Genomic DNA, 12,590 nt, shown 5'->3' on the forward strand with positions numbered 1-12,590 from the left:
TCTTAGCTAAGGGTCACATTCCTCTGGGACTTCCTGTCCAAAGGGCTAGTTAAGTAGAAAACAATTCCCTTGTGCTTTTCCATGACCAAGTGCCTGTGCAGGAGCTGAGGTACAATCAGCTGCATTCATCTTTAGGGAATAAAATCTTACAATATGTGACCTCAGTGATACACACAGAGGTACATTCAGAGGCTTTGAATCAAGAATCTCTAACCTTGGAGAAATCATTCCACTGATAGTCTTTATTTTTTGACCTCTGTGACGGAGAAGAGCTTTGTGGACTCAACACTCCTATGTCCGTCTTGAATGTTCAACGAAGTGTGATACATTCTTTGTGAAAGAGAGTTGAGCAGGAGGGCGACTGTGGCGACTGACTCATACTGAGGGAATGTTGAAGAAAAGCAGTTCAAACAGATCCGTCTTTTTGGTCACCAGGATGTTTATTCAAGATAGTTTCTCTTAATCATCAGTGTTCAAACAATGATGTCACCTGAATCTGTTTTGATAGTCCAACATTTTGTCCTGCAGTGACTGTTAAGTATATGAAAGCGGGTGAAGACTTAAAGCTGACAATCTGCTGGCCACATAGAATCTGTAATGAACAAGCAATTGATGAAGCAAAAATGGCACATTCTACGAGTCATTTCCCTCCTTATTTCTAGACGTAGTCCATCATTCATAACTCCGTGTGGCTGCCTTCCTAATAGCTTCACCAGAACGCTTAATTATACACTCCCCACATCTCCCCAAATGCAAAAGCAGCATTTCAAAACCACAATATAGAGCAGATGGGATCAAATAGGTCATCCCTCCTCCCTACTGCAGTTGCAACTGTTGAACATATTTATCAATACCACATGGAGATCCATTTGCTAATTGCTATTGCTGTCTTATAATCTTTATATTACCAGAATCCCTGCATTACAATGAAAGTCATGCAAGGGCGTTTGACTTTAGACATATTTAAGAAGTTCATATGAAAGCCTCTAAAGGGAAGCAGATACAGACAAGGTATGTGCTAGATGAGCAATGGTGGGAGGCCTCTTTCAGTGTTGTTTTTATGTTGTAGAGACCCTGCCAAATTCCCATCCAATTATCAATCCATCCCGAGTAGTTTGGTTCCAGCTAGTCAGTTCACAATTTACTCATGTTGCACATGTGTAATTTACTCATGTTGCACATGTGTAAATTGTGGTGTTTATGCTGAAACCATATATTGTTCAACACTAATTTTGGCCTTAAATGATAATCCCATCAAAAGACCAAAAACAACAGTATGTGTTAGTTTATCTCTCAGTACTTTTCAGCTTCCCTACTCTGTCTGTGGCCCATTAGTTCCCACTGAAGATGTAAGTCTTTAAAAACAGTTCACAAATATGTGACTGAAATATGAAGAAAAAAAGTCCTATCTTCCATTACACAAATATCCAGGTGTTCCTTTTACAAGAGTACAGTGTGAAAGGTGAGAAACCCGAGCTCTCGCAAACACCAGTGATGTGGACTCACTGATAAAGTACAAATAGAGCAGCGTGACATGCCATACTTTACACCATGTCATGGCTGTGTTTGACTTTCACCGTAAACATTTCCCACGTGAATAACTCTTTAGCTGTAAGGTCACACTCAGGAAGGAGGCCTCAAACCAACACAGGATAGCAAAGATGCCAGTGCTGACCTGGCAACCTGTCTTTCATACCAATAAAGTCTCATAGTATGAGTGTAACTTTGTATCTCTGTAGAGGAATTCACATACAGCTGTGTACAAAATAAATTTGAATTATGGGCCTTCATCAGATCTTTTGAACTTTCTTTCATGTGCTGTGGAATTGTCTCATTTTTCTGAGTCACTGCGTTTGTTGATCGTTCCTGAAGCACACTGATGAGACCCTTGATCAAAATGTATATAAGATGAATGCTCGTTGTACGTCATTGCACATTTCCATAGTCATTGTGTAAATGAAAAATGCCTAACACCACAATGTATGACATTTCTTGGACCACTACATTTCTAACTGTGTGTGTGTGTGTGTGTGTGTGTGTGTGTGTGTGTCTTGCAGCTCAGACCGGGGAGGTGATGGGGGAGTTTGGGTGTCTGTATGAGCAGCAGTATGCAGTGGCTCTCTTCAACAAGGTTCGCTTTGACATAGAGGGTGGAGGCGGGCCGCAGCCCCAGCTACTACACCGCAAGGTAAAACATCCTCTTCCTCCATTAATGTTTCCAAACTTTTTTTGGCTGGACCGGCCACGGACCAGCCCTATAACCCTGAATGTCCGTCACTCACTGATTAACTCACTGAATGAAGTTACACCATTGGTGCGACCGACCCAGTGTTGGAGTTTCCCCATTGGCCGTCGCTCTTTCAAAATGAATCAGCTTGAACAGTTTCAATTATGTCCTCAGGGGGCATTTGCCCCAAAATGAGTTTTAAAAACACACATTTACCGACTGAAGCTTCTCACACAGAGGCTCCGACACCAACCTGCGGATACAAAGAGACACGACCATAGACTAAAAAATATGGATGTAGCCACCATGACGTCAACTATTGACTTCTGAATAGCAGTTTTGAAACTCAAAGTGGGCGGTTCCAGCCATCGCCATCTTGGCAGTGCCTGACTCTGCCTAACTCCCAGCTAATCCAAGATGGGCAAAGAGGGGGAGCTGAGGCAGGCCGAATGAAGCCCGGTTGCTGAAACAAGCCACCTAGCGGCTAGCAACTTGTTGTTCAAAGCAGCCATGTCCTTAATATGCATAACTTTACGGCTTAATAAAATTGAAACGGGTGAGTTATAAAAAAAATTCACCCCCGTACAGTTAATTATTATTATTCCTGCTGTAAAGTTGGTCATTTTAACATGGAGGTCTATGGGGATTGACTCGCTTTTGAAACCAGCCTCATGTGGTCATTCGAGGATCTGCCGTTTTTGGAACTTCCACATTGGCTTCATTTTTCAGCCCCAGAATTTGCTGCTTGGACATGACTGATCCATTTTATCAGCTAGCACGGAGGCTAGCAGCTAGCTAGCATGGCTAGCATCTTTTAGCATAGCCGTGCCGTGCTCTTTGTAGCCTGCATTATTCTGGATCCCACTGCTTTTCTTGGCAAGACCTGCCCTACTCTGCCTCTCATTGGCTAATACATGTCAACAGCCTGGCCTTCGTAGCCTGGGTTGGTTAGGTTTAGGCATGAGGAGTGAGATTGGTCAGGGTTAGGGTAAGAATATCAGGGTAAGCCAATCAGAGGCAGAGTAGGGCGGGTCTTGTCAAGAGAGGAAAGGGATCCATAATAACATGTGTAGCCCATAGACTATAAAAATAAGGTGTAGTCACGGTGTCTCCTCTTTAATAGCACTATGCTGGGCAGGTGACAGGTGTGTTTACAGTGTTTGTGTGCTCTGAAAAACTTCACGGTGCAGATATAAAATCACACAGCTGACAGACGGTTAGCCTAGCATGCTAATCCTACGTAAACATGGATGAGACCATTTACAGACATCCGCAGATAGAAGCAGACGAAAGAGCAGGGGGAGTTAACAGATAAATAGAACAGTTAAAATTAAAATAATTTCTCTTTCAAATCAAACATCCCAAGATATGAGTGTAAAGTATTGTTCTTGCAACTACATTTATAACCTTTTTTTTTTTTTTTTTTGACGCAAATGTTGCTTAATATGTTTACTTTTTCCTTTGCAAATGAATATAAAAACCAACTCTGCACATACACCATTCTGCACAGTAAAGCTCATTCAGGCATCCACCTGAAGGACCAAGAAGAAAAACGCCCTTCTGACTGGAGGGGGAGATTATTATATTTAATACTTTGTTTAAAATACATGTGACAACATGTGTATGGTACTATGATGCTGGAAGACCTCCAATGTTGAAATCAGCCTTTTGTTGGGTTGGGATTTATTTCGGTGTTCACACATATCATGTTTGTGCATAGCTTTACATACTTTTTACAGTCTATTGACACACACACATACACTTACAGAGCTGTCTACATAAAGCTGTGAGGTTGGGTCTGCATTCTGTTTAATGGCCTGGTTTAAGAGTGCATTGAGGAGTGTTAAGTGGGTGGCTGCAGGGCGGGGGTGAGGAAACAACCTCTAATAGATTCATTTGAGATGTGTATTTCTGTAATACAAACAAAGACTGGCTTTTCAGTGCTTCTCTTGAAGAAAGCTTTTAATTCCTCCAACTTGTCTGTACAGTGTACTGGCATGAAAACATCTCTGCCTTTTGTGCTGTATTAAGTTTCAGTTGAAAGGTGTCATGTTTTCCCACAGATCCCTCTGGAGAACAAGTCCATCTTCTCTGGCTCACTCTTTCAGTACCTAGAGGAGAACAAGAAATGGAGGAACCGCTTCCTGTTTGTCCCAGACTCCTACAACATCAACTACTTTGACAGCAAAGCGGTGAGGGGGGAAAAAAAATAAACCCACCCAGTCTGGAATCAGAAGTTTGAACAAGTGTTTGGTATTAAATACAGTCTGTTTCATCTATGAATGTTGGATTCACTGTCTAACATCTACACTCTGCTCCCTGTCTTGTCTACCAGTCCCATGACAGACGCCTCCATCCCAAAGGAACCATCAACTGCGCTGGCTACAAAGTGCTGACATCTATGGAGCAATACCTAGATCTGATCAGCAGCAGCCTGCCAGGTGAGGAGGAGGAGGAGGGGGAGGAGGATGAGTAGGAGTAGGAGGAGGAGAAGGGGAGCAAGAGCTGAAGCTGCCATTATGCAACATTCTATGCTGAGATTTATGATTCAGGATTCAATTTAGTTGACCATTTTTATGGTCAGAGGTCCAAAAAAGGAAATGTTTTCATAATATTCCCAAATAAGTTTATTCCTGTTAGGGAGGGACGACCTCTAAAGCCTCTTAGACCATCATGGGGCACTAAAATTCTAAACTGTAATCCAGGATTGTAATAATTAAGATTATATATGCATTATGAGGCTGAGGATGTGAGACTGTAGTCCAGAAAGGCATGGAGGCGTGTGGGAAAAGTGAGAAAAGTTGGATGGAGTTGGTGTTTGTACAATAGGCCTGGGGGGTCATCTGCCATGTCTGATGGCTCATCTAAATGTCATATTTAATCCTTTAAACATGAGAGCAAACTGATTGTGTTTGAGCCCTCCAGAGACTGCTCAAAACACTCTGGGTTGTATTACCTTAATATTCATATTTAAATCATAAGCAAAGCAGATGTAGCTGCACGTGTCTTTGGTGGCAGTAGTTAGGGATAGATACAACTAAAACAGGATAACAAACAGTAGTGTTTAAGGATTCTAGTTTATTGTTAGATGAAATATTGTTGCTGCATTGAATTATGGTGTCACATATTGTATTTATTCTGCATCATATTATTCCTGACATCCTCTATGCCTTATTTATAACTACACCATTACATCATAATCAGAGATAAGTTGCTATTTGCAGGGATGGGTATTGTTCAGGTTTGGCAGTACTCTTCCTTTATTTAATGGGATTCAAATTTATAACAAGGTGAACCAGAGCTCGTTATGCAAAGTGCTCATAGCCTGCTGTATAGTGTTGTTTACAGGGAGGGAGAGAGAGATTTAACCTCCAGACAAGCTCATGTCTAAACAGCAGTGAGTCGATATAAATGTACACAGCTAGTTTAGATGCCTCAAACCAGGTAACACATCAGACGTAAGGAGGCGTTTGAAACTGTATGTCATAGAGTTGCTTAATATTGACAGCAAGAAAACCAATGGGAGCACCACAGCAAGCTGTGCTTAAAGGATGGGTTTGAGTTTTTTCAAGTCTGTTTTAATATAATACTGACATGCCAATATGTACATAAACAAACAAAAATTTTACAAAAATTGAAACACAACGACAAATAATGAGTGCATAATCATTAGTGAGGGGAAAAAGTAAATTTAACAGTTTGAACTTTCAATGAATGACATTCAAACAGCAATAGCAGTGCTGAGTGCTGCTGGAGCATATTGGTAATAAGGTTGTGACCAATCAGGGACCACGACCATTTTATTTGTGGCCCAACTGTTTTTCCTTTTACTGTGGATTGTTGTGCATTTGTCCACTGAATACGAATCTAGACTCTAAGGTTTTCCCTGTGAGATTATCAAAAAGTACTTCTGATGTTTTTGGCTGCCTCTGACTTCACTACCCTCGCCTTAAATGATTTTGGTCTCATTGAGTTTAGTATGACATTTTTTGTGTCTCCAGAATGATTGGATCTTGGCTGCTGTTTGAAATAATGTTTTATGGGTTTTACAAATTCTTGACTACACAACAAGCATTGTGCAAGCAATGCTGGACCTGCTGAAAACTACATGAACCTCCTCAAATACATTTCAAGACATCCTGAACACATTATAATACAAGAACTATAATAAGCTGCTTGTTTCAGACCACATTAGATTGCACTTTCTGCATAAGTCAATGTTAATGTATATGTTTTGATGAACTTTTATTTTTCCCAGGTGTGAAAGCCAAGGTGGGAAGTTCACCCTTCCTTAAGTGTGCCACCCAGTTTCCTCTGATCCTCTGGCACCCGTACGCCCGTCACTACTACTTCTGCGTTGTAACGGAGAAAGAGCAACAGAAGTGGCACGCTGTCCTCCAGGACTGTGTCCGACACACCAACGATGGTGAGTCCTGCTAGCAAATGATCAATAGACACACACACACACACACACACACACACACACACACACACACACACACACACACACACACACACACTTATCAATGCACTGATGGACTAACCATGACTAGACACCATGATTTCAATACCTTAAACTTTGTTCTTCTTCTTGGTACTTCTTATGATAGTTTGCATAGCCCTGTTCTAATAAGTACATCATTATATTTGTTAAGCAAAATATGAAAATATAAAACTCTTTTAAATCCATGGTAATACAGAGGACTGTGCTGATACCCCTTGGCAGGTTTATGGGATAAATGTGGATGAGTCCTTTTGATTTTTTTTTTTTTCCTGTGGCTGCCCAGAGCTACAAGCTGAAGGGAGTGGCTCAAAGTCTCTGCACCAAGTGGCTTCCAATGAAACTAAATATCTGTGGCTTAAACATATTGGGCAATTTACTCTCTGTTCACTTGCCGTAGTGCCACAGGGACATTTTTTGTGGAAGAAGTGGAGATGAAGCTAGGGCAAGAATGTCTTTGCACAAGATCAGCAAGAATTTCCCTGCCTATCTAACTCAACTTGTATTACGAACAGAACGACCTTGAAAAATCCAGCACGTGATGTTGCCTGAGTAAAAAAGGCAGAACTCAACTGTGAGGGCAATGTAGGAACCGGACAGTGAACAGCACGCACACACACTAGAGTTATCTTGTAATTACTTTCAAAGGTGGTGTTTTGATTTAATGACTAAATAATTACCTTTTGTGAGATGAACATGAAGTATATTGCTAATACTTTCCACGCCGTCACAGAGAGACCAAGCAGAGTGGAACAGCAGTAAAAGACAAGACAGGCTGACCAACACACACTGCAGCAACAACTTAAACCAACTAAACAACTCTGTCTGTTTCACCTCAAAAACCCTGCACCCACTCAGCATCTTGGACAACAATGGCTTTCAGTGCAGCAGAAAGGTCTATCTCTCTCTCCCCCTCTCCATCTTCAGTCATACATTGGGTTGGATCAAGTGGGTATGGGGTGTTAGCCTTATCTCAGACTTTCAGCAACCTTAAAATAAAAATGTCCTGACAGCTCTGATGGAGCTCAGGATTCATTCCATAAGCTTCTTTTGATGCATTCATAAAAAGAACACCATTAGCTTTGTTTACTGCCTGTTGTGCTTCCACACTGAGAGCTTTTTGATGCATACCATGTTGCTGTGATGTTCCCTGTTAGATTCTTGCCCCCTCTCTCTCTCCTGGAGTTTTCTGTCTCTGTTCTGTCACATTGTCAATGGTTTTAAATACTGTACACTTAGAACTTCATTCTACCACAAACGACATCCACATTTTTATGCTCCTGTCTAGCAGTCGTAATGCAAGTAAGTGACCTTGCAAGGACATTTGGGACATAGCCTTGGTAGTACTTGACAGGCTGCTGAAAGTTCGACTGTAGAGAACACTGACGTGAGAAACAAGGTGAACAGAGTGGAAAACATTTGACCTCACTGTGGTTTACTATTCTCAAAAGCAGGGGTGTCACATCAGGCTAATGCTGGCTAGCTACCAGCTCCAAGCCTGAAAAATAAAGTTGGATTCCTGATATTATCTCTGACATAAGAGTCAAGTTAGACTACAAGTGACTGTGACTTTGTTACAGAGTAAAGATGGTCAAAAGTTCTTACAAACTTGTGGTTTTAGAGTGCTTCATCAGGTCTTTGAGTTCTCAGGTGTGTATGTAGCTGCCACAATCAGAGGCAAATGTGAAACTGGCACAGGACTGAAAGTGGAAATAGAGTAAATACATCATGGCATCATGCCATGATGTATTAACCTGGTTGCCATAGCGCCTAGCTCAGACTAGAGTTGTGCAAGAGGTGTGACCTGAGAGGAACCTGTGGCCTATAACAAGGCTTTGTTCTACCTTCATCTGTGCGGTTTTCTTCAGCAGAGGGTTCATTAACTGACAGGTGCTTCGGTCTGTCCACCAGACCTGTACTTACATTCTCAGACACACAGTTTGTAGTTATTTAGGACACAAGTGTGAATGGACAAATAGGTGTTTGTGTTGTTAAGAAATTAGTGCTGAGTGCAGATTAGCAGGTACATCTTTGCAGCAGTGTTTTTAAGTACACATGAACAAAAGCCAGTGGAACTGCATAAGTGAGATTCTGCTGTTTCCCCTTAAAACAACAACGTTGTATTTTGTCTGAAATTCAGACAATGATTCAGAATTTTCACAAACAATCAAGGTGCAGCTATAGAATAAAATATTCATATGCAATAAAATTACTATTTTGAACAAAGTACAAATGTAAGAACTGGTGGTGTCAACAAATCCCATTAGAAGACCAAAATCACCGATGTGTTTGTCTGTCTCTCAATACTGCGTCAGCTCTAAGCCCATTGGATCCTGATGAAAATCTTTAAAAATGCTTCAAATTAACTTCTTTTTTTTTTTTTTTAAAGGTTCAGTAATTTCCTAAACAGCTGGTCACTGTAGTTTTTAGTAAACTTTACTCAAACAGGAGGAAGTAGTGCAGTTGTTGGGGACCGTTTTCAGTGGAGGATGAATACACATCTGTTCTAGTATTTCTGACAGCAGGATGGTGTGTGTGTGCGTGTGTGTGTGTATGTGTGTGTGATTGAGTGAAAATAAATTACAGTTGTGTGTTCATGGTAATGAAGGAACAAGTCACAGTCCAACACTGTGACTCATTGACATTTTTAAGTCTGACATCACATCTGACATAATCTGTTTGCCATCAAAAATAAAGTGAAAGGTATTTTTTAATCAGTTGTGAAGTTCTTTATTATTAAATGAGGAAAGTATTTGGGACATAAGATATTACTTATACTTGATATAAGGATCAATTCAACGTTGGTTTTGCGTCTTTTATGGCATTTGTTGACAGGAACAGAACAGACTTATCTGTTTATTGCGATCACTCCTAAATTATCAGTATTTATGGTCAGTAAATCCAGCCAAGAAAACAAAGTACACACTATATGTTGTAACAGTTGTGAGTAGTTAGTGTAACAGGAATCCAGAACATAGAATGTGGTCCAGCACGACACACAGCCTTATTTCTAAATGTTTGGTGGTGTTTTCTGTTGGTTATCCTGCTACTCACTGGCATGGATTGGATTTTAATTTCATCACAGTCATTCTTTAAACCAGCTTAGTGCTTGGACAACTTGAAATGACACTTTCACATTTGCATGTCATGAATCAGTGTGCACTTCAAACAAAATGTAATACAGCTTTGGCAGTGAGTCGGAGCTTCACTTCATCTCAGTGCTGTACGGTGACGTGCACATCTTCCTCGGTAACTGAGGGATTTGATATTTCGGGCCAAAGGCAGTGCGAGTGGTTCACAGTGTGGATTAACAACAGCACTTTGTTTAGACTGCACTATGCCACTCTGTCTTTATTTAATTTCTTTTAAATTCCTTAAGTCTGTCTCACTCCGACTGTTTCTGTTGCCATTTATTTCAGTGGGTTTCTTCTCAGGTAAAAGATAATTTTATATTGTGGGGAAATTGGCTGTAATTTTCAGTCATAAAACTTGAATATAGGAGAACATACAAATTAGTTGAGTTGAAACGATGTCTTTACAGATTGTCTCACCTCTAAACTAGATTAGCATGCTGAATGTCTCAACAGTGCAGACCGTGATTGGAAACCTGTGTGAGTTGTGAGGGAAGGGGCTGTGAGAAACAAGAAAGAGGAAATGACACCAATAGTTAACATGCCTCAGCCGTGACACAGGCCAGCTGCGTGACGTATGAGCGCCTGAATGACTCCATATGTTCTCCGTGTGCCACACAGAGCAACGCTTCATAGACCTGCACTAACTTTTTTTAACAGCTCTGTTAAACAAGGTGTGGGTGCACCGATCTCACCCCGGGTAAACAAGTCATTCTTCTTCAAACAGAGGGTTCTGTCTATGTATCATGAAGTGATGCATGTCTGGACTAAATGACTACGGGGGCCCTGGGGCCTAGAATTAGCCATGGGCCCCTACTGAGTTCTGCCCCCTCTTCCTCTCTGTTCATTTTGCGTCTTTTCTCTTGTTTCTCTCTTAACATTTTGTTAAATCTGACAGCAATCTTAACAACAGCTAATGCAGCTTCAGGATGAAATAATGTTCTTTTGAAAGCTGTCTGATTGAGTGGCAGGGTATTACATTAGTTGTCATTTATTGGTAGGGGCAGCAGAACAAGTTGCAAATGCAAAATGAAGATATTATCACATCATAACGTTGTTCTGGGGAACATGTTAGCAAACAGTTGCCTGTTATACACCCAACAGACACAGAGCAACGTTAGCATCCATTTGGAGTTGTATGAAGTCCAATGTTCACTCTGTTTTTAGCTGTTTTTGTCTCCACCGACTCCTGAGAAAATATCTGGCTCTTTAGCTGCTAAATGCTCCACTATGTTCACCAGCTAGTTTCCATCTGTGTCTGTCACCTGTTTGCAGTGGTTGAAAGTAACTAAGTACATTTACTCAAGTACTGTACTTAAGTACAATTTTGAGGTACTTGTACTTGTACTTCCATGTGATGCTACTTTCTACATTTCAGAGGGAAGTATTGTACTTTCTACTCCACTACATTTATTTGACAGCTTCAGTTACTTTTCAGATGAAGATTTGACACAATGGATAATATAACAAGCTTTTAAAATACAACACATTGCTAAAGATGAAACCAGTGGTTTCCAACCTTTTTGGCTTTTGACGTCTTACAAAAAGCAGTGTGTAGTCGGGGTCACATTTCACATGTCTATGAGTTGTTAACAGCTCCACCAAATAGTGATTTTTCCCTCTAAACTTCTCACATGCTTTCATTTCAATAAATGTTCAAATGATCCAATATTTCAGCAAAAATCAAAGATTAGAGAAAAAGTCCAAAAACTGAGAACAGATTTGTGTATCAGAACTTTGTTTTTTCTTCTTTCCTCTCCCATTAATCATCTCACGACCCCTCAGATTTATCTGCTGACCCTTTGGAGGGGCCCGACCCCTAAGTTGGGAACCACTGGACTAAACTAGCTAACTGTATGTAAAGTAGTTGAAACTAGCTCCACCTCCAGCAGCTACAACAGTAACATGCTGCTCTAACACTGATGCTTCACTATTAATAATCTAATGATGTCATATATAATAATATATCAGTCAGAGGGACCAAACCACTACTTTTACTGCAATACTTTAACTACATCAAGCTCATAATACTTATGTACTTTTACTGCAATACTTTAACTACATCAAGCTCATAATACTTATGTACTTTTACTTAAGTATAATTTTTCATGCAGGACTTTTACTTAATGAATTATTTTTACATTGCTGTGTTGGTACTTTTACTGAAGTAAAGTATCTTGAGTATTTCTTTCACTGACTGTCTGTTGCTGAACAGGTAGAGTACAGTGGGTTTATCAGGGTTCATCAGTGAAAACAGTTGCCTGCTGGTGCTGGAAACAAGATTCATGAGTTCTATGAAATTGAGCCAAAACAATAAAATGTGGTATGTAAAACCAAAACGATGAGCTGAAAGAGGCTAAAAGGCCCTGCAGAGTTGCAGCGTTGGTGATAATTCTCTGTAGGTTTGTCACTAGTTGACATCTTTCACATTACAGAGACATTTGACCCATTGTTAATATGAAAATATTGTGCAGCTTTAAATTGTTTTGCTTGGAAATATATTTAAGAGGGTGTAACCAGAATACACAGTTAATCAAGCATCAACAACTCTGATACATCAAGGTATTTCATCGCTGCTTCCCACCCAATATAGCATTTTAGTTTTATTCTTGTTTGGAAATAAATGAATATGATTCTAAATCCAAGTGTACCTCGTGGTGTTTTTATCAGCCGCTATGGTGATAGACATCAGGGTGACATGATGCAACTAGGACCCCTATCTGGACCTTAA

The 12,590-nt window shown here is 40.4% G+C and overlaps 1 protein-coding gene across 1 annotated transcript in view; it reads left to right on the forward strand.

Moving 5' to 3' along the window:
* Positions 1-12,590, forward strand: part of niban2b (niban apoptosis regulator 2b) — a 46,349-nt gene that overhangs the window by 15,484 nt on the left and 18,275 nt on the right. Inside the window, exons 2-5 of the mRNA XM_042421566.1 lie at positions 2,058-2,188; positions 4,291-4,419; positions 4,563-4,668; positions 6,486-6,653. Coding sequence (XP_042277500.1) covers positions 2,058-2,188; positions 4,291-4,419; positions 4,563-4,668; positions 6,486-6,653 — 534 coding nt within the window. The remainder of the gene's footprint in view (positions 1-2,057; positions 2,189-4,290; positions 4,420-4,562; positions 4,669-6,485; positions 6,654-12,590) is intronic.

Source organism: Thunnus maccoyii, chromosome 9 (assembly GCF_910596095.1).
Source record: "Thunnus maccoyii chromosome 9, fThuMac1.1, whole genome shotgun sequence".
NCBI lineage: Eukaryota > Metazoa > Chordata > Actinopteri > Scombriformes > Scombridae > Thunnus > Thunnus maccoyii.